At 26.2% G+C, this 25,896-nt stretch overlaps 7 protein-coding genes and 2 pseudogenes across 10 annotated transcripts; 5 read left to right on the top strand and 4 right to left on the bottom strand.

The window, feature by feature from the left end:
* Positions 1-17: 17 nt before the first annotated feature.
* On the bottom strand, positions 18-488 carry LOC122850214 (annotated as a pseudogene).
* Positions 489-996: 508 nt separating this feature from the next.
* Positions 997-1,374, top strand: LOC122850210 (histone H2A-like). Its single transcript, XM_044149293.1, has one exon. The coding sequence runs from the start codon at positions 997-999 to the stop codon at positions 1,372-1,374; it is 378 nt and encodes a 125-aa protein (XP_044005228.1).
* A 673-nt stretch (positions 1,375-2,047) lies between these two features.
* The window catches only part of LOC122850177, a 40,096-nt pseudogene continuing 16,247 nt past the window's right edge, over positions 2,048-25,896 (bottom strand).
* LOC122850224 (histone H4) lies at positions 2,833-3,150 on the top strand. Its single transcript, XM_044149306.1, has one exon. The coding sequence runs from the start codon at positions 2,839-2,841 to the stop codon at positions 3,148-3,150; it is 312 nt and encodes a 103-aa protein (XP_044005241.1). The 5' UTR covers positions 2,833-2,838.
* LOC122850144 (PCI domain-containing protein 2) lies at positions 9,463-11,624 on the top strand. The gene is made up of 5 exons (XM_044149215.1): positions 9,463-9,567; positions 9,656-9,697; positions 9,786-9,904; positions 9,967-10,445; positions 10,523-11,624. Exons 1-5 carry the CDS (start codon positions 9,547-9,549, stop codon positions 11,035-11,037), a joined length of 1,176 nt encoding a protein of 391 aa, XP_044005150.1. The 5' UTR covers positions 9,463-9,546; the 3' UTR covers positions 11,038-11,624.
* On the bottom strand, positions 12,053-17,684 carry LOC122850077 (F-actin-uncapping protein LRRC16A). 3 transcript variants are annotated; one of them, XM_044149080.1, is made up of 8 exons: positions 17,281-17,684; positions 17,102-17,199; positions 16,985-17,035; positions 14,080-16,902; positions 13,976-13,996; positions 12,704-13,850; positions 12,523-12,584; positions 12,053-12,363 (listed from the first exon to the last, which is right to left on the bottom strand). In XM_044149080.1, exons 1-8 carry the CDS (start codon positions 17,315-17,317, stop codon positions 12,250-12,252), a joined length of 4,353 nt encoding a protein of 1,450 aa, XP_044005015.1. In that variant the 5' UTR covers positions 17,318-17,684; the 3' UTR covers positions 12,053-12,249. The 3 variants fall into 3 exon arrangements, with proteins under 3 accessions (XP_044005015.1, XP_044005017.1, XP_044005016.1); XM_044149082.1 differs by lacking the exon at positions 12,523-12,584; XM_044149081.1 differs by lacking the exon at positions 13,976-13,996.
* LOC122850170 (enoyl-CoA delta isomerase 1, mitochondrial-like) lies at positions 18,025-19,657 on the top strand. The gene is made up of 5 exons (XM_044149244.1): positions 18,025-18,470; positions 18,543-18,814; positions 18,880-19,058; positions 19,137-19,258; positions 19,343-19,657. Exons 1-5 carry the CDS (start codon positions 18,368-18,370, stop codon positions 19,504-19,506), a joined length of 840 nt encoding a protein of 279 aa, XP_044005179.1. The 5' UTR covers positions 18,025-18,367; the 3' UTR covers positions 19,507-19,657.
* On the bottom strand, positions 20,760-21,879 carry LOC122850202 (dynein regulatory complex subunit 3-like). The gene is made up of 3 exons (XM_044149283.1): positions 21,551-21,879; positions 21,190-21,473; positions 20,760-21,072 (listed from the first exon to the last, which is right to left on the bottom strand). The coding sequence occupies exons 1-3, from the start codon at positions 21,702-21,704 to the stop codon at positions 21,064-21,066; spliced, it is 447 nt and encodes a 148-aa protein (XP_044005218.1). The 5' UTR covers positions 21,705-21,879; the 3' UTR covers positions 20,760-21,063.
* LOC122850117 (TOM1-like protein 2) lies at positions 21,947-24,894 on the top strand. Of its 2 annotated transcripts, XM_044149145.1 has the most exons (9): positions 21,947-22,219; positions 22,333-22,554; positions 22,622-22,791; positions 22,867-23,148; positions 23,234-23,846; positions 23,919-24,033; positions 24,100-24,244; positions 24,415-24,468; positions 24,648-24,894. In XM_044149145.1, the coding sequence occupies exons 2-9, from the start codon at positions 22,497-22,499 to the stop codon at positions 24,849-24,851; spliced, it is 1,641 nt and encodes a 546-aa protein (XP_044005080.1). In that variant the 5' UTR covers positions 21,947-22,219; positions 22,333-22,496; the 3' UTR covers positions 24,852-24,894. The 2 variants fall into 2 exon arrangements, with proteins under 2 accessions (XP_044005080.1, XP_044005081.1); XM_044149146.1 differs by lacking the exon at positions 24,415-24,468 and having other exon boundaries at positions 21,947-22,554.

Raw genomic sequence — 25,896 nt, 5'->3', positions numbered from 1 at the left:
TTTTAAGCTAGAAGAATTAAATAATTATCAAGTGAAAGGAAAAGTATTCAAAGTTATAAAAATTTTGTGGCCCTGAAAAGGGCCGATTGGTTTTTTTTTTTTGTTGTTGACTGTTTACTTGGAGCTGGTGTACTTGGTGACTGCTTTGGTGCCTTCACTGACAGCATGCTTGGCAAGTTCACCAGGAAGAAGAAGACGAACAGCTGTTTGAATTTCCCGTGAGGTGATGGTGGATCTCTTGTTGTAGTGAGCCAAACGGGATGCTTCAGCTGCAATACGCTCAAAGATGTCGTTGACGAAGCTGTTCATGATACTCATGGCTTTTGATGAGACACCAGTATCAGGATGAACTTGCTTCAACACCTTGTAGATGTAAATTGCGTAAGATTCCTTCCTCTTCTTAGATGTACGTAATTGCTAGTCTTGGTGATGTTTTTTTGAGCCTTGCCGGCTTTTTTGACAGCTTTACCGCTTGCTTTTGGTGGCATGATGACAGAGTACGATGTTAACTTGACGAGAGTCAAAGTTGGAATTTTTTTTCGCCGCCTGGAGCAACCTATATATACACTTTTTTGGTTGGGTTGCGCACCAATAGCGTGACAGAACGAGCAAATATGACAGTTCAGAGATTACACGCATCATGATTGTGGCGCTGTTGACAGTTTTTTTTTTTTTTTTTCCTTGTTTGCTTCAATAAAATTGTAAACAGCGCACCAATCACGTTGCGTCAATTCTCACAAATGCTCTGTTCTCTCACGTGATTGGTGCGCTCTTTACAATTTAGTGCTATCCTTTGCTTAGACAAGGAAACATGATGATTGCTTGTTTGACTCGTGTGATTGGACAAAATTTCTCAGACGCAACGTGATTGGAGCGCAGTCGCCCCTCGAAAAGGCATAAATACGTATCTGACGGCGGTTTTTTTTTTAATCTCAATCAGAACACTGTACACGTAGTGTGTACTGCTCAACAAGTTTACTCAACTCTCATCGCATCATGTCTGGCCGTGGCAAAGGAGGCAAATCAAAGGGAAAGTCAAAGACACGTTCAAACCGTGCTGGACTTCAATTCCCTGTTGGACGTATTCATCGTCTTCTTCGCAAGGGTAACTACGCTGAACGTGTTGGTGCTGGTGCACCAGTCTACTTGGCAGCTGTCATGGAATACTTGGCTGCTGAAGTTCTCGAGTTGGCAGGTAATGCCGCCCGTGACAACAAGAAGACAAGAATCATTCCACGTCATCTTCAATTGGCAATCCGTAATGACGAAGAGTTGAATAAACTTCTCTCCGGTGTTACAATTGCTCAAGGTGGTGTCTTGCCAAATATCCAAGCTGTTCTTTTGCCAAAAAAGACTGAAAAAAGCAGTGCATAAGCAACAACTACAACAAAACAACCAATCGGCCCTTTTCAGGGCCATCAAATATTTCACACTATGAATATACTCTTTAAATTATTTCATTACTGTAGTAAAAAAAATATTAGTTATTAATTAAATAAATATTTATTACTTATTCGTCACAAATAAAAAGTGCTCAAGCAACAACAATAAAAAAAACATCTCTCTAATCTTTTTAGATCATTTTACAATAAACAATATTGCCGGTAAATAAATAATAAATTGCACAATTAAAAAAAAAATGCATAGAAAAACCATATTTGTTGCCAGACTTGTTACAAAGCAAAAGTTTTTTTTTTTCCTTGTATTCAACAGATGTTCAATGTTTAGAAAAAAAAAACGCCCTCAACGATCTTTTACTTTCTTTTTGTATTGTTAAATAAATAATGTTATTTTAATATTGTTTTAAATAACTATTAAATTCACAGACATTCCAAATTCGGCACAGACCAAATCAAATTATGTAAAATATTTAATGGTTAAATAAATGCTCTGGCTACCTCAAAGTTTCTTTATTTTTTTTTTTAATATTTTAACTAGATAAGCGTTATTACGTAAATGATGAATTGACAGTTGTATACAATTGTTGAGTAACTTTGCTGTGTCGTTGCATTTTTTATTATCAAGATTCGATAGAAATGAAGGATGTTTTCAAGTTTGATTAATTTATGGCCCTGAAAAGGGCCGATTTGTTTTGTTGTTGTGTAGTGATTTAAGCACGTTCTCCTCTGATACGACGAGCCAACTGGATGTCCTTGGGCATGATGGTTACACGTTTGGCGTGGATTGCACACAAGTTGGTGTCTTCAAAGAGACCAACAAGATATGCTTCACTGGCTTCCTGGAGTGCCATGACAGCTGATGACTGGAATCTCAAGTCGGTCTTGAAGTCCTGAGCAATTTCACGAACAAGACGCTGGAATGGCAACTTGCGGATCAAAAGCTCAGTACTTTTTTGGTAACGACGGATTTCACGAAGTGCTACTGTTCCTGGACGATAACGATGTGGTTTTTTTACACCTCCAGTTGCTGGTGCACTCTTACGAGCTGCCTTAGTGGCGAGTTGTTTGCGTGGAGCCTTGCCTCCAGTTGATTTACGAGCAGTTTGCTTGGTACGAGCCATGTCGAATGTTGCTGTGCGTTGTTGCTTGGTTGAAGAACACAAGTGAAATGCGATTTTCGCAGTTTGGGACCACAGTTTTGTCAACTCTGGAGCGCTGGTGTGCTGTACGCTCATTGGTTGTCAGATGAGAAACGGGAGAGCACAATTTTTCTATTGGCTGTTGACTGGAAATTGTAAGAACATTTTTTTTTCATTGGCTCAGAGCTAAAAAGTGAGGGTAAAATATGCACGAAAAAGTCCATAAAATCGAAATTTTTTGAGTTCTGCGCATTACTTTCGACTTGTTCGTCAAGCAGTAAACACATATACTATTCAACATGACTGGCCGTGGTAAAGGAGGCAAAGGACTTGGAAAAGGAGGCGCAAAACGTCATCGTAAAGTATTGCGTGATAATATCCAAGGTATCACCAAGCCAGCTATCCGTCGTTTGGCTCGTCGTGGTGGTGTTAAACGTATCTCTGGATTAATCTATGAAGAGACACGTGGTGTTCTCAAGGTTTTCCTAGAAAACGTCATCCGTGATGCAGTCACATACACAGAGCACGCCAAGAGAAAGACAGTCACTGCCATGGACGTTGTCTATGCATTGAAACGTCAAGGACGTACTCTTTATGGTTTCGGAGGTTAATTTCCAACACATGCAGCAAATCGACAAAACAATCGGCCCTTTTCAGGGCCATCAATTATTTTAAATCTATGAATAGCTCAAATTTCAATACATGCTTAAATACTAAGTGATAAATTATTAAATAAATATAGACTCGTCATGAAACAAGAAAAAAAACTTCAACTCCATTCGAAATACCAGCCAGGGATGAAGACCATGAAACGCTTGTCAACTATGTATTAACTAACTGGCTATAATTGATGATGTGATTTTTTTTCATTATAGCATTTATAGCCTCAGATTGTGTGAGAGCCAGCCTCCCCATCTCTTGATCGGTTGGCTTGAAATTTATGAATTTACTTATTTATTCTTTACAGTATATGATTTATTTCCCACTAACTAAAACTATTCCTGAGCTTCTTTTGTCCGCGTGGAAAATAATTTTTAATACATAGAAAATATTAGCTTGTTAAATAGAATATATCGATATTCGTAAAGTTGAAAAACTAATATCGAAAAATCCGATGTATCGAATGTTGCTAGAATTCTCTCAGTATTTCTCGATGACATATAAGTATATAACCAATGCCATGGAGGGGTCTAAAATAAGGGTGCTCATTTTATACATGTATTTTAAATGTAAAAAACAAGTCAACTTTTAATATATTACGATAAAATTTTTTTTTTTTTGATTTTGTAAAATTGGGCAATTTTTTTTCTTTTTTTTTTATCATACATATTTACAATAATTTCATTGAATAAATAAAATTGAATTATTGTAATAGATTATTAGATTTCCTTTAATACAAAAATAAAGCGTTCTTTTTTTTTTTTTTTTACAAGTAAATTTGTGTCTAAAAAATTAATTTTTTAATTAAATTCTATTTCCGTTTTTTGTTCAATATTTATCGATAGACTTGACTTTTTAAAAATACTTTATTTAACCTTTAATAATACATTTATTTTTTACACTTGTTCAGTACATTGGTGTTTGGTTTAAATATTATTTTTGTTATTTTAGTTTGAGGTTTTATCTTTTTATAGGTGTAACACAAATTAGATATTATTTATTATTTATTTAAAATTATTAGATATTAATTATTAATTTTTTATTTATGGTTTGATCCTGCCGATATTACTCATACTATTAATATTTTTCACTTTTATTTATAATGAAATTTTAATTATTTAATTTTCTGTTTAATTATGGGAAAAATTGTCATTAAAACCCAGTTATATTCAGGACCGTACTCCAGTTTTCAGTTTAGAAAGTTTTTATTTATATTAATTTTTACATTTATGTTTTTAACTGAGTACATTACTTACAGTTTTATTCTTACATATTAAATTTATTATTTATTTTATGGTTTTGTCTCATGCGACATTACTCATATTAAATTGGTATATTTGTTTCTTTTTATTTCTTAAGTTATTTGAGGTAGGATTATGTGTGGTTTTGGGAAAAATTCTTATTAAAAACCCAATTAAATTTGATTACATCTTTTCTTATAACTATATAACCGTACTCCATCCTCCCCGATAGCCAGCGGCGTACACTTTGCGTTCACGTTGAGGTCACGCCGTGCATGCATTATCGTGCCTTCATAGTGTATGCAGAGTGTATTCGTAAAATGTACGGCAGATGGAGCAGACACCATGCAAGCCATACGAGCTGCATTAGTGGATCACGTAGTGCCTTGACCGTGTACTTCCTTCGCGAAGTAAAAATTTAGATAAAACATTGGAAAATGTTTTGGTTTGATTAATTCCTGACCGATTTACCAAAATTATTTTATTATTCTATTTTGGCAAATGTCTATGGAAATAATGTAAATTTGCAAAAAAATTTTTTTTCGATTTTATTATTTGCCGATAGCATTTAAATTAATTCGTAGACTAGATAATTTTTACAGCATTATTTTCTAGTTTAAAAAAAAATTATTAAGTCACATGTTTGTAAAAGTAATCTGAGCTAGGAATTAATTTATTTGGAAACATTCTTTCCAAAGATACATTTGCCATAATGAATTAATAAGAATTATTTGCCATTCTAAATTATTTTTACAGCCATTTGACCAAATAATTTTCTTTTAAACTAGAAAATAATGCTGTAAAAATATTCTAGTCTACGAAGTAATTTATTTGGCAATTCCTTAGCTACATCATTTTCTTAGCTTCTGCTTTTCCTTGGGATTTTTGTTGTTAAAAAATAAATTTACATGTATTTTATTTATAAAAAAAAATAAAAAAGGGCCAAGGAAAAGCAGTAGCTAAGGAAAAGATGTAGCTAAGGAATTAATGTGACTAAGGAATAATTTCATTGAAACATAATTCTTTGGTCACCTTAATTCCTTAGCTACATCTTTTCCTTAGCTACTGCTTTGAACTGATTGTATTTTAAAAATAAACTTACATGTATTTTATTTATAAAATTAAAAGGTCCAGGAAAGCAGTAGCTAGAAAAGATGTAACTAAAGGCTAATGTGACACTAATGAATTATTTCCTTGAAATATAATTCTTTGGCAACATTAATTCCTTAGTCACATTAATTTCTTAATACATCTTTTCATAGCTACTGCTTTTCCTTGGACATTTGTATTTTTAAAATGAATTTACATGTATTTTTATTTATAAGAAAAATAAAAGGTCAAGGAAAAGCACAATAACTAAAGAAAAAAGAACTAACAATAAATGTGTTATAGGAAATTATATTTCAAGGAAATAATTCATTAGTCACATTAATTCCTTAGCTACATCTTTTCCTTAGCTACTGCTTTTCCTTGGACATTTGTATTTTTAAAAAATAAATTTACATGTATTTTATCTATAAAATAAATAAAAAATGTCCAGGAAAGCAGTATAGATGTAACTAAGGAGTATAAGATAACAAATTATGTTTCAATGAAGTATTCCTTAGTCACATGTAATTCCTTAGCACATCTTTTCCTGAGCTACTGCTTTTCTTGGACATTTGTATTTTTAAAAATAAATTACATGTATTTTATTTATGAAAAATTAAAGGTCAAGAAAAGCAGTAGCTAAGGAAAGATGTGTAAAGTGTATGATAAGGAATTAATATTTGCCAAAGAATTATATTTCAAGGAAATAATTCATTAGTCACATTAATTCATAGCTACATTTTTTTTCCTTAGCTTCTGCTTTTTTCCTTGGACCTTTTTTATTTTTTTTTATAAATAAAATACATGTAAGTTTATTTTTAAAAAAATACAATCGTCCAAGGAAAACAGTCACTAAGTAAAAGATAACGGCAAAATTAATGTGACTAAGAAATTAATGTTATGAAATTATATTTCAAGGAAATAATTATTCACATTAATTCCTTAGCTACATCTTTTTCATAGCTACTGCTTTTCCTTGGACCTTTTTTTTTATTTTATAAATAAAATACATGTAAATTATTTTTTAAAATACAAATGTCCAAGGAAAGCGGTAGCTTAAGAAAAAGATAACTAGAAATTAATGTGACAGAATATTTCATGAAACATAATTCTTTGGTCACTAATTCATAGCTACATCTTTCCTTAGCTACTGCTTTTCCTTGGACATTTTTATTTATTTTATAAAATAAAAATACATGTAAATTTATTTTTTAAAAATACAAATGTCCAAGGAAAAGCAGTATCCAAGGAAAAGCAGTAGCTAAGGGAAAAATGTAGCTAAGGAATTAATGTGACTAATGAATTATTTCCTTGAAATATAATTCTTTGGCAACATTAATTCCTTAGCTACATCTTTTCCTTAGCTACTGCTTTTCCTTGGACCTTTTTTATTTTTCTTTATAAATAAAATACATGTAAATTCATTTTTTAAAAATACAAATGTCCAAGGAAAAGCGATATAGAAAAGATGTATAAAAACCAATGTGACTAAGGAATTAATGTTGCCAAAAGAATTATATTTCAAAGGAAATAATTCATTAGTCACATTAATTCCTAACTACATCTTTTCATAACTACTGCTTTTCCTTGAACGTATTATTTTATAAATAAAATACATGTAAATTTATTTTTTAAAAATACAAATGTCCAAGGAAAAGATGTAGCTAAGGAAAAGATGTAGCTAAGGAATTAATGTGACTAAGGAATAATTTCATTGAAACATAATTCTTTGGTCACCTTAATTCCTTAGCTACATCTTTTCCTTAGCTACTGCTTTTCCTTGGACATTTTTTATTTATTTTATAGATAAAATACATGTAAATTTATTTTTTAAAAATACAAATGTCCAAGGAAAAGCAATATCCAAGGAAAAGCAGTAGCTAAGGAAAAGATGTAGCTAAGGAATTAATGTGACTAATGAATTATTTCCTTGAAATATAATTCTTTGGCAACATTGATTCCTTAGTCACATTAATTCCTTAGCTACATCTTTTCCTTAGCTACTGCTTTTCCTTGGACATTCTCATACATTAAATTTATATTTTATTACCATAAAAGAAAATAAAAAGACGAGCATAGCTAAGAAAGATGTAGCTAAGGAATTGTGTTAATGAATTATTTTGTGAAAATATAATTAACGGCGCAGTAATTTTTTAGTATCGCATTAATTCTTTTATACGGACGTTGTATTTTAAAGGCTAAACATGTATTTTTGTTTTATAAAAAATCAAAAAGGTCCAGGAAAGCATTGTAAGAAAAGAGTATGCCTTTAAGGAATTACCATGTGCTAAATCAGTGTTTCTTTTAATTCTTTAACATTAATTTCTTGAAATTAATTCCTGCTCATTTTATACCTTTTGTTGGATATTTTTGTTTTGATAAATAATTTAAAATGAAATATTCCGAAAGAGCAGAATAAGGCCAAGATATGTGACTAAAGAATATTTCATTTAAATAGCATTTTAACCTAATTTTATAAACCATCTTTCAACATTCTTTCATATTTTTATTTAATTTAAAATTATAAAATTTATGCAAAATACAATATAAAGGAAAATCAAGAAAAGATGTAAAAATTAATGTAACAATTAATTACTTGAAAATAACCTGACTAACTTTTAACTACATTGATTCCATAGCTAAAAATAATATGCTTTTTTATTTTTCTTTATAAATAAAATACATGTAAATTCATTTTTAAAATACAAATGTCCAAGGAAAAGCAGTAGCTAAGAAAAGATGTAATAGAAATAATATTGACTAAAGGAATTAATGTTGCCAAAAAAATTATATTTCGAAATAATTCATTAGTCACATTGATTCATAGCTACATCTTTCTTTTTACTGCTTTTCCTTGGACATTTTTTTTATAAATAAAATTATTATAAATATAAATTTTTTTTTAAATTTATCCGAAAACTTAATATAAAATATTAAGATGAATGACTATAATAATATTATTTTTGATTTAAATCAATATGATTTTTTATTATTATAAACCTTTAAAAAATATTGTTCGACTTCAAAGGTGTTTTTGTTAAAAATAATTTAATCAATTAAGGTTTTCTTTTGCCTGCATTTTAATATTATTATTGTTTTTAAATCTTACAGTTATAAAAATTTTAATTTACGAATCACGCTGCAATACCTTATTAATATTTTGGCTTTTTATAGTCGAGGTATGAACGAATAAAGTCAGTGTGTATTACACGATGGCTACATTCAGTGCATGCACTGGCGTGTACAATAGTGCCTGCACCTTTGGCTATCGGGGCTGGTGCTTGGGTGCTCTTAATCGAGCTGATTGTTTTTTTGATATCTCTCTTCCAGGTTCGCGCTCGAAGCTGTGCCATCTCAGAATCCAGGAAAATCATAAATCAATCGCATTTAGAATCATGAGTAGCAGCTTGGAAATGGTCATGGAATCAGCATCACCAGCGATCTTGGATCTCTACGTTAGAGAGATGCTGAGACGCTGGGAAGAAAGCCTGCTCCCATTCAAAAAACGGAAGTCCAGCATCAATAGACCAACCATCCAGCAACCGGACCAGCTGGTGGATACCCATCTTCCATTGAAAAAAAGAAAAATATAATTCAATTTTTCAATGGCTGGTTGGGAAGGCGTTAGTTTAATAATTGCATAAAAAACAATCAGCTCTTTTCAGAGCTACCAAATAACTCAAACGATGATGAATTCTCAATTTTATATTTTCTTTTCCTATTCCTGAACTGTCCTCAACGGTGAATTCCTGTTCAAATCCTCAACGGTGAATTTTCTCCGCCGAGGACATTTGACGGAAAATTCTCCATACATACTTCATCAACAATTTTATACTCCAAGTATATAGACCACGTATAAAATAAACATAATAAGTCAGGTTTTTTAACGTCCTGCCATCTATTATGAAAAACTAAATTTGTAAACATTTACATAACCCAAAAATTAAACAACAAATGCCAGATTGTCAAGACAAAAAATCAACAACAATAATTGAAAAATTAACTAATTAAAATATTATGGATTCTTACATAATACAGGTAACAACAAAATAATAATTATTATTATTTATTAATAATAAATAAATTTATTTAAATTTTATTTATAATATTTGTTGTTTATTTACAGCTCAGGAGAGCTTGGTCCAACCAGGATGGTGATGAACTTGCGGTAAATAATAAACATTGCAAAAAATAAAAATAAACAAAATTATTTATATTTCTAAAATTTAATAATATATTTATTTATCATTTTATAGAATTTATTATCATTGAGATATCGTCATTCATTTTCAATACTAATATCTGAATCATCAATGATAAAAATTGTTGAACATTTACCAGCACCATTTGATGATCTTGTTCTTCTTCATTTAAAGTAAGTAATAAAAAAATAAAAAAATTTATTAAACAAATAAAATAACTAAAATATTATTACAGAACTTTACAATCAGCTGAAAAAAATGATCATAAATCAGCATATAATTATCAAAGTCAAATAGTACAATGTGTCATTAAAATATTACAATTACAACGTGAAGAAAATTGGATGTTACCAGTTATGAATGTAATATGTTTAGAGCTAAGATTACTAGCAGTACAAGCTGAAAATTCAAAGAAAAAAAATATAAAACCTGGTGAATTACTTGAAAATTGTGCTGAATGTCTTATGGGTTGTTTTCGTGTATGTGCTGCTGACAATAGAAGCTCCGAGGAATATACTAAAAAATGGGGAATGTTAAGTCTTGTTAATCAATTATTAAAAGTTTATTTTAGAATAAACAAATTACATCTTTGTAAACCACTTATACGTGCTATTGATTCATCAGCTTATAAAGATCATTTTCCCTTGGCACAGCGTATAACATATAAATTTTTTGTTGGTAGAAAAGCCATGTTTGACAGTGACTATAAATCAGGTAAATAATTTATCAAGCAATATATTTATTTATTAATAATATTAATCATTTAACATGTGTTGTTTTTTTTTTTTTAGCTGATGAATATTTAACATATGCATTTGAGCATTGTCATAAACAATCACCCAAAAATAAACGTCTCATATTGACATATCTTGTTCCTGTTAAAATGCTACTTGGTTACATGCCAAAACAAAGTCTATTAGAAAAATATAATTTAATGGAATTTTGGGAACTTGTTGAAGCTGTTAAACGTGGTGATTTACGTAAACTTGAAACAGTCATGACAGCACATGAAAATTTTTTTATATGTGCTGGTATTTATCTTATTGTTGAAAAATTAAAGCTACTTGCATATCGTAATTTATTTAAAAAAGTATGGCTTGCTATGGGTACACATTTAATACCAATTGAAAATTTATTAACAGCATTACAAATGTATGACATTGAAGATATTGATATGGATGAAACTGAGTGTCTTGTGTCAGTATTAATTTATGAAGGCAAAATTAAGGGATATATATCACATCAACATAAAAAACTTGTTATTTCAAAACAAAATCCATTTCCAACATTATCATCAATTATTTAATTTAATTATTATTATAATATAAATTAGTTTTTAATATGGATTCAATAAATAATACAATTTTTTATGTTTTTTATTTTTTTTATTTACTTGATTATATCACTTTCTATCCTGAATAATAATATCATTAAAATGGCAGAGACTCAGCACTATATTTTTACATGTTTTATAATTTATTAAATAAAACAAATAAACAAATTTTTTTTAAGAGTTAAAATTATATTAATTGTTTGTCAGTTTAATTGACTAACAGAAAAAAAAAAATACTAGTATTTGGTCATGATTGCTCAACCCATTTTACAAAGTCAATGATTAATTAATTTTTTAACAAAATGAGATTATTTTACTGTTATTATTTAGGGCCATAATATATGAGAATTTAATTTTAAACATTTACTTTATAATTATTATTATTACTTTTGTTACATTTTTTTTTTTTTTAATTAAACTTTTGGCACGTGAAAAAAAAATTAATAGTTATTGTCAATTGACAAGTTAAGTTTGTATATTTTACATGCCCTTAGTTTATTTATTTTTCTTTTTTTTTTAAATTTTTTAAATTAGCTGTTTTTAATGTTTTTTTTTCTTTTTTTTTATTATTGACTGGCTTTTTGCTTTTTTTTTATCGTACACAGTGCCCATTTTTTTTTTTTCGATTAGTTTAAAATTTTTAAAAATATTTACATTACTTAATTTAAAAAAAAAAAAACATGATCAGCAAAACAAAAAATTGGATTTATTAATTTTTTTTTTAATTTTCAAAAGAAAAAATAGAAAATTATAATTTTTTTTTTCTTTCTTTATCGTTAAATTTTGTTTAAATATTATTATTGATCATTGTATTTTACTAATTGAGTATTGTACTATCATTTTGTTCGTTATTATTACTGTTTTTATCATTTTTTAAATAAAAAAATTTAAAAAAAAATAAATAATTGTAAAAATGTCAAAAAAAAAAAAAAAATAACACTCCTGGAATTATTTTTTTTTTTTTGTGTTATAAAAATTTGAATTTAGGCCATGATTATTAATTAAAAAAATTTGATAATTAATTGAAATTAATATATAAATAAATGGCACAGTGTGCTGAAGAAAAAAATATATATTTGTATAAAAATCATGGAATGCTCCAGAGTTGATAAATTGATGGAAAAAAATAAAAATAAAAATATCAATATTAATAATAATACGTGGATGATTGATGTCATGATTTGGCTATACGTCAACAGTGTCATTGTCGTAATTGTAATTTGAATCACGAAGAAAAGATGTACGTCGAAGTTTAAATATCTTGTGGCCTTCTTCATCCTTTTTCAATACTGCTGGTACCTTTAAAAAAATAAATAAAAAATTATTAACAACATCATTATTTCTAATCGACAATCCATGATTTTATAATTACATTTTTAATTTTTTCTAACATAATGATAATAAATAATACGATACATTTACATGAATAATAAATTAAAATAAAAAAATAAAATATACCTTGTTGGAAATTGGTTCAACAGTACGATGAAACAATGATCTTGATGAATTAACATTTTGTTCTAAAATAAAATTCAACGAAAAATAATAATAATAATAAAATAAAAAAGCAAAAAATAAATATTTAAAAGCAAAATTAAAAATAAAATAAAATAATAATAAATAATTATAATTTATTTACCATTTTCTTTTCTATCATTAATATTTCCTTTATTTAAACTAGCTGCTAATTCTTTGACTGATCTTTTTTCAACAGTGCTACTATTTAATGATCCAACAGTTGTACCAGTTAATGTTGGTGGTAATGAAGCAGGACCATTCATTCCATTATCAATTGATTCTTCCAATGCATCACCAGAATCTGGTGTATTACCTGCTGATGTATTTGGTGATGAACCATCACTTAATAAATTATTAAATTCACCAGATTTTCTATCAGTACTCATACTCCATGGTCTTGGTTTTGGTGCTATTGCTGGTGGTATTGTTTTATTTATTTTAACAAATTTAACATCATTATTTATTTCAAAATTTGCTTTTGCTACTTTAACACATATTTTATTATCTATTGTTGAATTTGTTGTACAATAATCATTATTATCTTGACAATTTGTTGATGATGGTAAATTTGTATTTATTATTTTTTTTTTAAAATCACCAGAATCATTTTCATTTGTATTTCTACGTACAAGTGGTGATGCTGTTAATGGTGTATCACCTTGTGATCTACGTCCAGCAATTGGTGAAAATTTTTCTAAATTATCACTTGATATTGATCTTGGTGTTGGTTCTAATAATGTTTTTAACATTGGTGAATTACAATTATTATTATTATTTTTTTTACTATTATCATTATTATCAATTTGTATACTTGGTTGACTTGTTACACTTAAATTTGGACTACCATCAATTTGTGGAAATGTATGAAGTGATATATCATCACTTGTTGGTGATACTAATGGTGTTGTTGGTGTTGTTGGTCGAAAAAATACATCTAAACCTTCACCAAGTGCTAATGAATCAATTGTTTGTTGTAACATTGGACGTGTTGGTGCACGTGTTTTAGTTCTTTTTGGACGTGTTTTAACTAAATGCTGTAATTGTTGTCCAGATGTATTTGGTAATTCAGATATTGAATCAAGACTTTCAGTTAAACTATGCTCATTTTCTGATATACCTTCTGTATTATTATGTTCTTTTGGAATTGATGGAAGTAAATTTGGTATATCATCAATTGATAAACCTTCAACAGTATCAGTTACTGATTTTGGACGTAAATTACGATTAATATTAATGCCTTTTCTTTTACTTGAAAGATGTGGAGTTGCCTGTTGATAAATAATAATTAAAAATTAAAAATTAAACATAATATTATTGTTGATGATGATGATGATGATGATGAACAAAACAATTAATTAATTAATAGAAAAACTTAATATTTAAAACTACTTACAAGATTTAAATATTCCAATTTCTGATAAGCATTAAATAATAGATAAACAAATTAATTAAATATTAATTATATAGATAAATTAAAAAAAAAAATAATAAACTTACTGTTGGTGATGATTGTTCATTTGATGAATTAATAATTGGTGATCCCATCATTAAATTACATGGTGATGGATAACCATCTTCAAGTGTTGTTGAATCACCATCACCTCCAATTGTTCCTGAATTATCAGTTATTGAATCAGCAGTTGATACAACAGCATAAATATGTTCATCATTTGTTAATATAATACTACCAGTTGTTGAATGACATGAATGTACACCAGTACCAATACCAATAACACTACCACTACTTATTGAACTAGCACTTGGTCTTAATACATCTGGTGTACTTGATCTAGTACGATCACAATAATCACCAATTAATGTTTTATATGATCTTGTTAATAAATCAATAATTTCATCATTAATACGATCAGCAATATTACCAGCAATTGTTAAATTAATTTCATTAATTTTATGAATAATATCTGTACCACTTTTATCAATAATACATGAATTAATATAATCAATTGTTATATTATTTTTAGATTTAAATATATTACGTATATCATCTTCAACTGTTATTAGTTCACTTTTATCACCACCTTTCATAACAACTTGACTCATAATATTTGAACAATAATCATTTGTTGTTTTTAATAATAATTCAAATGTATCATCAATACAATTACATAATAATTTATGTATATCAAATGTTATGTCATTTAATTTATTATTAATAATTAAATTATTTTCCATATTACGTTGTATTATTAAATCATGTAGTTTTGTTGATAGTTGTTTTGAATTATCAGCATCTTGTATTAAACTTGTTGCATAATTAATATCATTATTTAAATCACAAGTTTCAGCAGCAAGTGTTTTAATTGTATCTTGTGTTTGTATAACAAGTCTATCAACATTATTTTGTGTTGTATTTAATAATAAACCATTTTTTAATTTAAATATATTATTATTACAATTATTATAATATTTAATTTCACTAATATTTCTTTGTAATATATCTTGTAATTTTTTAAATAATTGTTCAGTACGTTCAGATGATATTTTCATACATTGTTGTATATCATATATTGGAAATGGCATATATTTAATATTATAATTATTTTCAAGTGCATAAATAATATCTGAATAACCTTGTATTGTTATATTATTTTTATCATATATAATTTTTTTAATTGTTGTATTAATTTGTAATGTTTTAGCTAATATACGTGCACCACTATCACCAATTAAATTACCACTAATATCAATAATTTTTAAACATTTATTATTACCTAATGAATCAATTAAATTAAATATATCACTTTTTAAACGTGAATCTTGTATGTATAATGATTCTAATACACAATCATCTTCTTGTAACATTTGTACCAATGAATCCATAATAATTGTTATATTTTTACTTTTCATACCAAGTAAATTTTTACTCATATATAAATGTTTTATTGATTTATTTTTACCAATAGCTGTTATAACTTGTCCAATATCAACATCCATATTACTATCACTAATATCAAGTGATGATAAACAACGTACACCATGTATACATGATTCCAATATATGTGCACCCATTGAACCTAAATTATTACCACTCATATCAAGCTCAAGTTCATTTGTATTTTCATTACATGCTAAACCAAGTAATAAATTTTTTAATCCCTCTAATGGTAATTTACAATATGATATATTTAAATATTTAAGTGTATATGTTGATGTAAAAAATTGTTTAAAACTAGGAGGTATTTCTTTGGTTTTTTTAGTTATAAATATATTACGTGATACATTTAAATGTATTAAATTTGTAATACAACCATTTTGTAATGCATTAAATATTAATTCAAGTGTTGCATCAACACCACCAATATCTAAATATGTTAATGTATTTGGTTGACGTAAATAATTACATAAATTATTAATATCATCTTTAATATTATTATCACTGATATTTAAATAATTTAATGATGTTGTTATTGTTCTATTTAAATTAAATGCATGTGATAATTGTGATATACCCTTTGATGTTAAACTACAATGTGTTAATGATAATTTTTTTAAACCTTGTGGTATATAGCCAATAATTGTTGTACCATTTATATTACAACCAGTTGTTAATTTTGCAATTAAACCACATAATGATGTTGCACCTTTATCTTCAATTAAATTATATGATAAATCAATTGTATTTAATACACTATTTGGATTTGATATTGCTGCTAATGATAATTTATGAGCAAAATCTGATTTAATACCAATATTATCAAAATATAATTCTTCCAATGACAATGAACGTTTGATTATGTGTAGCAAACGATCAAGACATTCATTGTTTAATTTCATATTTGATAAACGTAATTTTTTAAACCATGTATTGTACTCGAGTGCTGATATTATTGGCACTAAATCTTTTTGTTCAAGATGATCAAAATCACGTAAATTTAATTCATATGTATTTTGTGATTGATATATTGTATCAACATCTAGAGATACTTCTTCACGATATTGTACACCATGTAAATCACACATACATGCATATTGAGTTGAAAAACCACCACATGGTCCAGTTGTACGTGTTGCCTCAGTACTTCTTGCTAATTCACTACTACGTATATTTTGTAATCTTGTTGGTGGTATAACATCTATTTTACGTATAACATAATTAAGTGGTACTGTTGGAAATATATTTCTTATTGCTGTATGTAATGCTTCTATCATTGCATCAATTTCACTTGTATCTAATAATGATACACCAGATGTACCAGTTGTTGTGAAATTATAACTTCTTTCGCTTGCTGTTAAACATAGCTGATTTGGACGTTTTGATTCTACTGATGTTATTTCCAAATAATGAAAATGACAATCGATCTGTCAAACAAAAATAAACAACAACAATAATTTGTATTCGTTTTTTTTTTTTTTTTTATATATTTTAATTTAATATATTTACCCGAGTTGGAACCTTGGCAGTGAGCAAAAATAATCGACATGGTGAAAATACCTTTAATAAAAAATATTATTATATTAATATTAATTTTTTATAGGTAAATAAATAATTAAAACTTACCAAAACACGATTTTCAAGTTTTTCAGGTTTCGTTTCAAGTTTAACAACGTTTTTTAATAATATTTTAACATTTTTACCCAAAAGAGCCTTGACAGATTCTAAAATTAATAAATCAATTAATTAATTAATTAATTATCTTATAAAAAATAATTAATTAATTAAAAATCTTAATGACAAACCATTGAGTTCCTTGGTAAGTTGCGAACAAGTTGACATGTTTATGTCTTGTTAAATTAATTTTTTTAAAACAAATATTAATTAACAATAAACCAGCACAATTAATTTAACTGATGACATATTTATTATATAATAAAAAACATAACTTATTTTAAATATAAATAAATAAAATTATTCCAGTGACACAATTGGCTTAATCAAGCTTGTTGGTGGGGCTGTTCAAGTCTGGGTATGGATCATCGATGAGTAACTTTCAGCCATATTGTAATCGAATTTAACACACACAAGGAAAAATAAAAATACAAAATTACTCACACACACTGATACAAGTATAAAAAAAAAAAACAATTAATTTAACTTTTTGGAGTAAACAAAATTGAGGAAAATTAAAATAAAATGAATCAAATTTCAATGATTCATTGAGTTAAAATTAACTGATAAAAATAAAATGAATCACAATTGGTAAATTATATTATTTTTAATATATTTTCTATTGTTATACGGTTAATGATGACAGAGATTTAATGACACACACCAAATTTCTACACACTGTTATTAAAATGCATTTTTTATTTTTTTTTGTTGGCATATACATGCAAGACAGTGCTGTAACAAAAAAAATAACCGGCTATTTTGGGGATCTTCTTCAGGCGCATGCTTGAACTTGAAGAAAATTAAATCATCAACAACATTATCATCAATTCATGATTAATGAATGATATAATATATTTTCATCAATTTTTTAAATCATGCCATGAAATGATTCATCAATATTTGGGCTGTTTGTTTTGATTTTAATGAAAAATAAATAATTCAAATTGAAAAATATAATTGGATTGTTGTGGATTGTTGTTTTAAATATATAAATAAATTTTAATTTGCTCGGGGCATTAAATTTATTGATGACGTTACTTAAACTTGTCAACAACAAAATAAATTTTTCGTAAATACTCGGTTGTTATCGGAATAATAAAAAAATTGGAAAAAAATACACCTGACACACTTCAAGTTGAAAGTCCAGTTTGAAAGTCCAGGTTCGAATTTAAACTTCAAAGTTCAAGAGTTAATAATTATTTAGTGTTACTAAAAATGATGTTGTCAAGGGTTAAATTAACAGGATTTAAAAATTTATTGAGACAATACTCATCATCCAGCAAGGAACTTGTTAGTATAACAAAAAACGATGCTACAGGTAAAAAAAAATATATATCCAACAATAAAATAACTTAAAAATGATAAATGCGCATATGTTTCATTAATTTAGGTACAAGTATCATCTCCATGAATAGATCACCAGTTAATGGTTTGAGTCTTGAAATGATAACTGCCTTAAAAAAATCATTTGAAACTGTTGAAAATGATGGAAGCAAAGGTGCTATTTTAACATCATCATTACCAACAATATTTTCTGGTGGCATTGACATTATGGAATTATACAAACCTGATATTAAAAGAGCTACTGATTTTTGGACAACATTACAAGACACCTGGTCAACACTTTATGGACTTAAAATACCAATTGCAGCTGCAATAAATGTAAATATCTTTGTTGTTTATTATTTTTTTAAATTGTTATATATTTAATATTAATAAATTTTCAGGGTGCTAGTCCAGCTGGTGGATGTTTACTTGCTATATCCTGTGAATATCGTGTTTTTGTTGAAGGTAAACATACAATTGGATTGAATGAAACAAAATTAGGAATCGTTGCACCAAAATGGTTTACTGATCCTTGTATTTTAACAATTGGATATCGTCAAGCTGAAGTGGCACTTTTAAAGTTAGTAGAACATTAATTTTTGTTTTAAAAAATATATATGTAAGCTTAATTTTGTTTATTTTCATTTTTAACATGAAGAGGTGAATTATTTCCACCAGAAAAAGCTTTAGAAATTGGTCTTGTTGATGAATTGGCAACTAGCAAAGATGATGCCATTGATAAATGTCAAAAATACATCAATTCTTATGCTAAAATACCAGGTTAATATTATCAATTCTGTTTTAAATTTTATCAGCTAGATAAATAGTATTTTTTATTAATTTTTTGTATTGTTTTTTTTTAAGCTGGTGCAAGAATTAAAACAAAGCTTGATTTACGTGGTGAACAGCTACAGTGGCTTATTAAAAATCGTGAAGCTGATACTCAAGATTTTCTTTATTATATTCGTCAGCCAAAAGTCCAGGCTGGACTTGAATTATACTTGCAGTCATTAAAAAAACAAAAATAAGATTTTTAACTTTTAAAATATCTATATAGATACTTGATATATTTTTTTTTAATTTGGTTAAAATTGTCAATTAATTTTCATATATATTTTATAAAAATTATATATACTCAATATTGTTTATAAATTATTAAATTTTAAATTCTTAAAAAAATTACCAGTCTTAATTTTAATCATCAAAAATTGCATCAAGATCAGCTTTTATTGTTTGATCAATATGCAAATGACATCGTTGAACAATTTCAGCCAATTCACTTTTTTTGTATTTTAAAAAATGTGATATTTCTAATATTTTTAAACGATTACGTTCATACTCTTTCCTAAAAATAATATATAAATAATTTAACATCATATAATAATCATTTGAATGATAAAATAAATTTAAATTTTTACTTGATAAAATTATCGATAATTTCTTCAGACCAATTGTTAATTTTACGAATCATTGTATCTTCTTTTTCATCAATAATTTGCATATGAATATCATGAGATGTACCAAGATTATTATTGAGTTTTTCAGTATCACCACAAATTTCATCAATGTCTTTTGGAATTTCTAAATCAGATGTGTATGTTGTTACTACCCAAAGACCAATTATTTTATTAATTTTATCACGATAAATAATATCAGTATTTCGAATATTTGAAAATAAATTTCTTATTGTTTCGATAAATATATTTATCATATCTGTTAAATTCATTTTTAATAAATCAATTAGTTCTTCAACTTGTTCATGAAAATATACTTCATTGTACATTAATTTTGTCCATGTTGATGATAATATTTTTGAAAAATTTTCAATTATATTACGTGCATTTTCTAGATTTATATCATCTGATGAAGTTTCTTCAGCTTCATCTGAATTTTCTGTCTGATTACTTAAAATTTTTATTAATGGATTTGATTTTAATTTTATCATTGAATTATTTAGGTAATCTGTTATTTCATCCATAGATCTGTTGAAAAATAAAAAATAAATTAAAATTATAATTTCGAAATTAAAACGAAATAGTAAAATTGTAAATCGAAATTTAATTTTTTTTTTTACTTTCTTGCTTCATCATAAACAATTTGTCGAGCATTTTCAATACTTTTAGAAAATTCATCAACTTCTTTTTCTCTTTTTTTATATTCTTCTAATCCAAACGAATAAATTTGTCGACAAATTTCGATAAATTCATTTTTATATTCTTGAAATTCAGCTTGTGTTTCTTCATTAATTTTTGATAATAAAATTCCCTCTCTATCATTTTCAAATATTTTTATAAATAACAAATCGTCATCTAAATTATCAACAAATGCTTCCTTCTCATATTTATATTTTTCATCTGATATATTTTTTTTAATCAACAATTCATGTAATTTTTCTTCCTCTTCTTCAATTTTTAATATTGCCAATCTATGTATATCTCTTGATGTTTTTTTTTCATCATCACTTATTAATTTATATGACAAATATTTTAATTGTGGAATAAATGCCATTAAATAATTTTTATATCCTTCAATTAATGAGCATGGATTACCATCCATATTTAGACTTTTTAAATTTTTAAATTTTCTCAAATACACTACCTTAGTAAAAAGTATAAAATAAATTATTTAAATAAAAAATAAATAAAAAATTTAAAATTAAATAAATCTCGCTTCTTAAATATTAAATAAAAATATAAAAAAATTTAATTTACATGATCCCAAGTGTCAATCTGATTATCCGCAATGCTAAAAATTTTTAATTTTTTCGATTCATCAATTCCTTGAATATTTGAAATTTTATTACCCGTTAAAATAATAATTTCTAAATTAACAAGTTTATCCATATTTTCCATAATTGAAATTTTATTAAATGACAAATCCAGTTCATTTAAATGAACAAGTTGATCAATCTTTTCAATTTTTTCAATCAAATTATGATTGAGTATTAATTTTCTAATATTTTTCAAGGGCCATAAAAGTTCAAGGCTTAAAATATCTTAAAAAAAAAAAAAAAACATGTAAAATAATTATAATAATTATAAATAAACAATTAAAAATATAATAAAAATTTACTTGATAATTCAATTCTCAATTCTTGAACTTCTTCAAGTTTGATATCATCTTGACTAAAAATTCGTCCAGCTTCACCTTGAGGAGATTGCTCAGCAACTAGCTTAATTAATTTATCAAAATTTATAAATCCAGGATTATCATCAGTATCTTCCATTGATGATGATGATTATGTTGATGTCCTTCAGGTACTTTCAGTCCTTTCAGAACGTCCAGATATATTTTTTTCAAATAAACAAACACACCATGACAACATCATCAGCCATGTAAGAATTCAACAACTGGCGCCATCATTCGAACGAATTTTTATTCATCCATAATTATAATAATCATCATAATCATCAAGATCATCTTGGCTTCCATGACAATCCTTTATTTTTAGATTAGCCCCACCAATTAATGTTGACTCATGAACCAATGACGTTTTGGAATCCCGTCAAATTCAACCAATCCAACTATCCATCTGTAAAAAAACACTCTGTATTGTTAGAAATAAAAATAAAAAAATATAAAACACCGCATCAACATTAAACACTACCTGTCAGTTTGATTAAAAAATATATTTTATAAACAATAAATATATCAATTATATTATTATTAAATTAAATTGATTTTTTATTCAATTAATTTTTAAATTTAATTTTAAAAAATAATAATACTCCAAATATATAGGTATGTCTTGCAAAAATTATATCAACATTAATAACGTTATCAATGTTGATTGTTAATTTTATTATCAAAGTATATCTATATAGATTGTTATCGTCAATACGCCGTTGTTCTAGCTCCAAGTGAATCATATGATACGTGTCAAAGGTGTTCATTATACACCAATACAAGTAAAACAACATTGAACATAACAAAAAAAACAACGTAATTTACATTAACAAGATCATATAATTTATAAAATTATATATTGCTTTGAAAAATTAATTTAAATTAATACAAAATGTCGTTTTTTGGAGTTAATGTTAATCCATTTTCAACTCAAGTTGGACAAAAAATTGGTAAATTATAATTTAAATAGAAACAACGTAGAAAAAATTTAATTTAATTTTAATATTTAATTAACAGAGCAAGCAACTGATGGTGGTTTACCAAGTGAAAATTGGGCATTAAATATGGAAATTTGCGATATTATTAATGAGACTGAAGATGGACCTAGAGATGGAATAAAAGCTATTAAAAAAAGATTAACACAAGCAGCTGGTAAAAATTATACAATTGTCATGTATACACTAACAGTAAGTTTGAAATATTATAAATAAATAATTAATATATATTAACAATAAGAATAAATAATTTAAAATGTTATTTAGGTACTTGAAACATGTGTTAAAAATTGTGGTAAACGTTTTCACACATTAGCATGTGCAAGAGAATTTATAACTGAGTTAGTTAAAATGATTGGACCAAAAAATGAACCACCAACAGTTGTACAAGAAAAAGTACTGAGTTTAATACAAACATGGGCTGATGCATTTCAAAATCAACCACATACACAAGGTGTTGTACAAGTTTATCAAGAATTAAAAGCTAAAGGAATGCAATTTCCAATGACTGATTTAGACTCAATGGCACCAATATTAACACCAGAAAGAGTAATTATAATATCATAAAATAATTAACAATATAAACACGCAATAATTATTGATTTATAATAAAAATATTTGTATTTAATTACAGAGTGTTCCAGAAACAATGAATGCAATGAATCAACATGAACAAATTAATATTTGTGATATTGCTAATCAACAACAAATACAATCATCACCACAATTATTATCATCATCTTCTTCATCATCATCTCCAATACGTTTAAAAGAACAACAAATTAAAAAACTTAAAAGTGAAATTGATGTTGTACAAGGTAACATGCGTGTACTTGGTGAAATGTTACAATTTTTTACTGATAATTGTAAACAAGGTACAACAAAACCAGATGATAATGATATGGAATTATTGCATCAACTTTATTCAACATGTCGTTCAATGCAAGAAAGAATTGTTGAACTTGTTGGTAAACTTGTTGATGATGAATTAACTGCTGAATTATTATGTATTAATGATGAATTGAATAATTTATTTTTGAGATATTCAAGATATACAAAAAATAAAACAGCAACATCAGCAAGTACAATACTTGCACAAACAATTGGACAATCATCAATTGCTTCAATTGATAATGATACAACATTTAAACGTCCAGAAAAAAGTCTAATTGATCTTGATGAAGATGATGATAATGTTCATCAAAATAAAGATGTTTTGGGTATTCAACAAAAAATTGGAGCTCTTGGTAATTAAAATTATTCTTTTTCTTTTTTATTAAATAATTCTTTGTGATTTATTGTTTGTTTTTTTATTCAAGGATTTTATGGTGATGGAGCAAAGAGTAAAAATATAGAAAAAGAACAACCAGATAGTGATGAATTTGACATGTTTGCACAGTCTAGAACTGCAACTTATGAAACAACAAAAAATAGGTAACTTGATTAGCTTTTTAAAATTAGTATTTGTAATTTTTTATAAATTAAATTATTATTTTCAAGTGGAAGTAAATATGAGGATAATTTGGAGGATATTGACAGTGGAAGTTTGAGCACAGCAATATTTAATCGAGGTGCAGGAACTGTTGGATCTGATACAACAAATCTTCTTGATATTTCAGCTCCAAATCCAACAAGACCAACAATCGTACGTAAAAACAAAATAAACTAATAAATATTATCATTTTTTTTTGTCTTTTAGCTTTATATATTGAGGATAAAAAATATTATTTATCAGTTTGTTTATAATTTGCTTTATGTTTTTGTGTTAATTATTTGTTAATTTTTATTTGTCAATTATTTTTGGGGGTAAAACAGCCAAATCAAGAAACAGAGTTCAATGAAATGGCAGCCTGGCTTGATAACAACGCAGTAAGTTGTTTTGTTGTTTTTATTTTATTTTATTTTTTTTTTTGGTTTGTTAAAATCCTTGTTTAATTATTTATTATTCTATTATTATTACTCGTTAATTTACGTATGAAAATACCATTTTTTTCTTTGTCGAAATGAACACATTTGTATGTTGTTTTTTTTCTTTTTAAAATTGCCAGACGTCCAAAGAAAACAGTGATCAAGAATCTTTAACGTCTTCGGAATTTGAAAGATTTTTAGCTGAACGTGCAGCTGCTGCAGATGCATTACCAACACTTCCCACGGTAACAGCATCACCAAGTACAACAGCAACAACAACAACAACAACAAATATTCAACGACAAATTAACAAGGATCAAGATAAATCACTTTTTGCACTTTAATTATTATAAAAAACAATAAAAATAAAATCATCAATCAATTATTTATTTTGTTTATATTATTTTAAATTAATTTATTTTATTTATATTATTAAATTCTAATTTTATGTACTTATTTTGATTATTTAAAATACACTCAATTGATTGATGATGTTTTTTTTTTTTTTAATTTTTAAATCAAAGATTTATTTAAATATATTTAATCGTATTTATTAAAATTTAATTAAAAAAAATGTAGTGAAGTAGTTGAAGCACTTTGCAAATTTATTATTGCAAAAATTTAAATTAATAATATATTAAAAATGATAAAAGATTTTTTTTAAATAATTAAATATTAATAAAATTTAAAATTGTTTATGGAATTGTGGTAATGATTGTATATAAGAGTCTTATTTATTTGGACTACTTTTTATATTATCCAAGTCTTTTTTTTTTTTTTTTAAATAATTAAAATTAATAAACATTCCATGAATAATCATGTGAAATATTAAATGTATTGTCGTCTCGAGTTTGAATAATAAAATAAATCTTCAAAAAAAAAAAAAATTACTATTGATAATCATTGTAGAAATAAATAATATATTTAAAAAAATAATTTTTTGTATTTTTATTTCAACAAATAATTATATTATTTTCATTCAAAAATAATTAAAATCAAAAAGTTTTATTTTTCAGCTATTACGTAATCGTTACTGAATTTTTATATAATTTTTTTGTTATTTTTTTCAATTAAAAGCAAAAAATTCATTGCAATTTCTAATGGAATATAAAATTTATTACGTAAGAAAATTTGTCTTTAACAATAAATAACACCTTGAATAATTAAACAAATAGTTAAATAATTTTTATTAATAATTAATATATAAAATAGTAAAAAAAAAAAAAAAATATATTATGTAATTAAAAAGTATATTTATTTTAAAGATGAATGAGATTAGACTTTGTCCTGTTCATTGAAAATGTGCTACTGTATATTTCTCCTGACCATGTGGTCGAAATTTAAGTTCTCTCTCATCGACATGTATAAATAATATACATATATATATAG

This window comes from Aphidius gifuensis, linkage group LG2 (assembly GCF_014905175.1).
Source record: "Aphidius gifuensis isolate YNYX2018 linkage group LG2, ASM1490517v1, whole genome shotgun sequence".
In the NCBI taxonomy this organism is placed as follows: domain Eukaryota; kingdom Metazoa; phylum Arthropoda; class Insecta; order Hymenoptera; family Braconidae; genus Aphidius; species Aphidius gifuensis.
The sequence above is the reverse complement of the archived record's forward strand: the minus strand, read 5'-3'. Positions and strand labels throughout refer to the sequence as shown.

Bases quoted from the DNA above. Each gene is read 5' to 3' on its own strand.
- LOC122850210 (XM_044149293.1), top strand. From the start codon at position 997: ATGTCTGGCCGTGGCAAAGGAGGCAAATCAAAGGGAAAGTCAAAGACA.
- LOC122850224 (XM_044149306.1), top strand. From the start codon at position 2,839: ATGACTGGCCGTGGTAAAGGAGGCAAAGGACTTGGAAAAGGAGGCGCA.
- LOC122850144 (XM_044149215.1), top strand. From the start codon at position 9,547: ATGGATTCTTACATAATACAG. The intron at 9,698-9,785 runs GTAAATAATAAA...ATCATTTTATAG, and splicing joins AGGATGGTGATGAACTTGCG to AATTTATTATCATTGAGATA. The intron at 9,905-9,966 runs GTAAGTAATAAA...ATATTATTACAG, and splicing joins CTTGTTCTTCTTCATTTAAA to AACTTTACAATCAGCTGAAA.
- LOC122850077 (XM_044149080.1), bottom strand. From the start codon at position 17,317: ATGTCAACTTGTTCGCAACTTACCAAGGAACTCAATG. The intron at 17,200-17,280 runs GTTTGTCATTAA...TATTAATTTTAG, and splicing joins ACTTACCAAGGAACTCAATG to AATCTGTCAAGGCTCTTTTG. The intron at 12,585-12,703 runs GTAAATAAATTA...ATTTTATTTTAG, and splicing joins TAATGATAGAAAAGAAAATG to AACAAAATGTTAATTCATCA.
- LOC122850170 (XM_044149244.1), top strand. From the start codon at position 18,368: ATGATGTTGTCAAGGGTTAAATTAACAGGATTTAAAAATTTATTGAGA. The intron at 19,059-19,136 runs GTTAGTAGAACA...TTTAACATGAAG, and splicing joins GCTGAAGTGGCACTTTTAAA to AGGTGAATTATTTCCACCAG. The intron at 19,259-19,342 runs GTTAATATTATC...TTTTTTTTTAAG, and splicing joins TTCTTATGCTAAAATACCAG to CTGGTGCAAGAATTAAAACA.
- LOC122850202 (XM_044149283.1), bottom strand. From the start codon at position 21,704: ATGGAAGATACTGATGATAATCCTGGATTTATAAATTTTGATAAATTA. The intron at 21,474-21,550 runs GTAAATTTTTAT...TTTTTTTTTAAG, and splicing joins ATTGAGAATTGAATTATCAA to ATATTTTAAGCCTTGAACTT.
- LOC122850117 (XM_044149145.1), top strand. From the start codon at position 22,497: ATGTCGTTTTTTGGAGTTAATGTTAATCCATTTTCAACTCAAGTTGGA. The intron at 22,792-22,866 runs GTAAGTTTGAAA...AATGTTATTTAG, and splicing joins TTGTCATGTATACACTAACA to GTACTTGAAACATGTGTTAA. The intron at 24,245-24,414 runs GTACGTAAAAAC...GGGGTAAAACAG, and splicing joins ATCCAACAAGACCAACAATC to CCAAATCAAGAAACAGAGTT.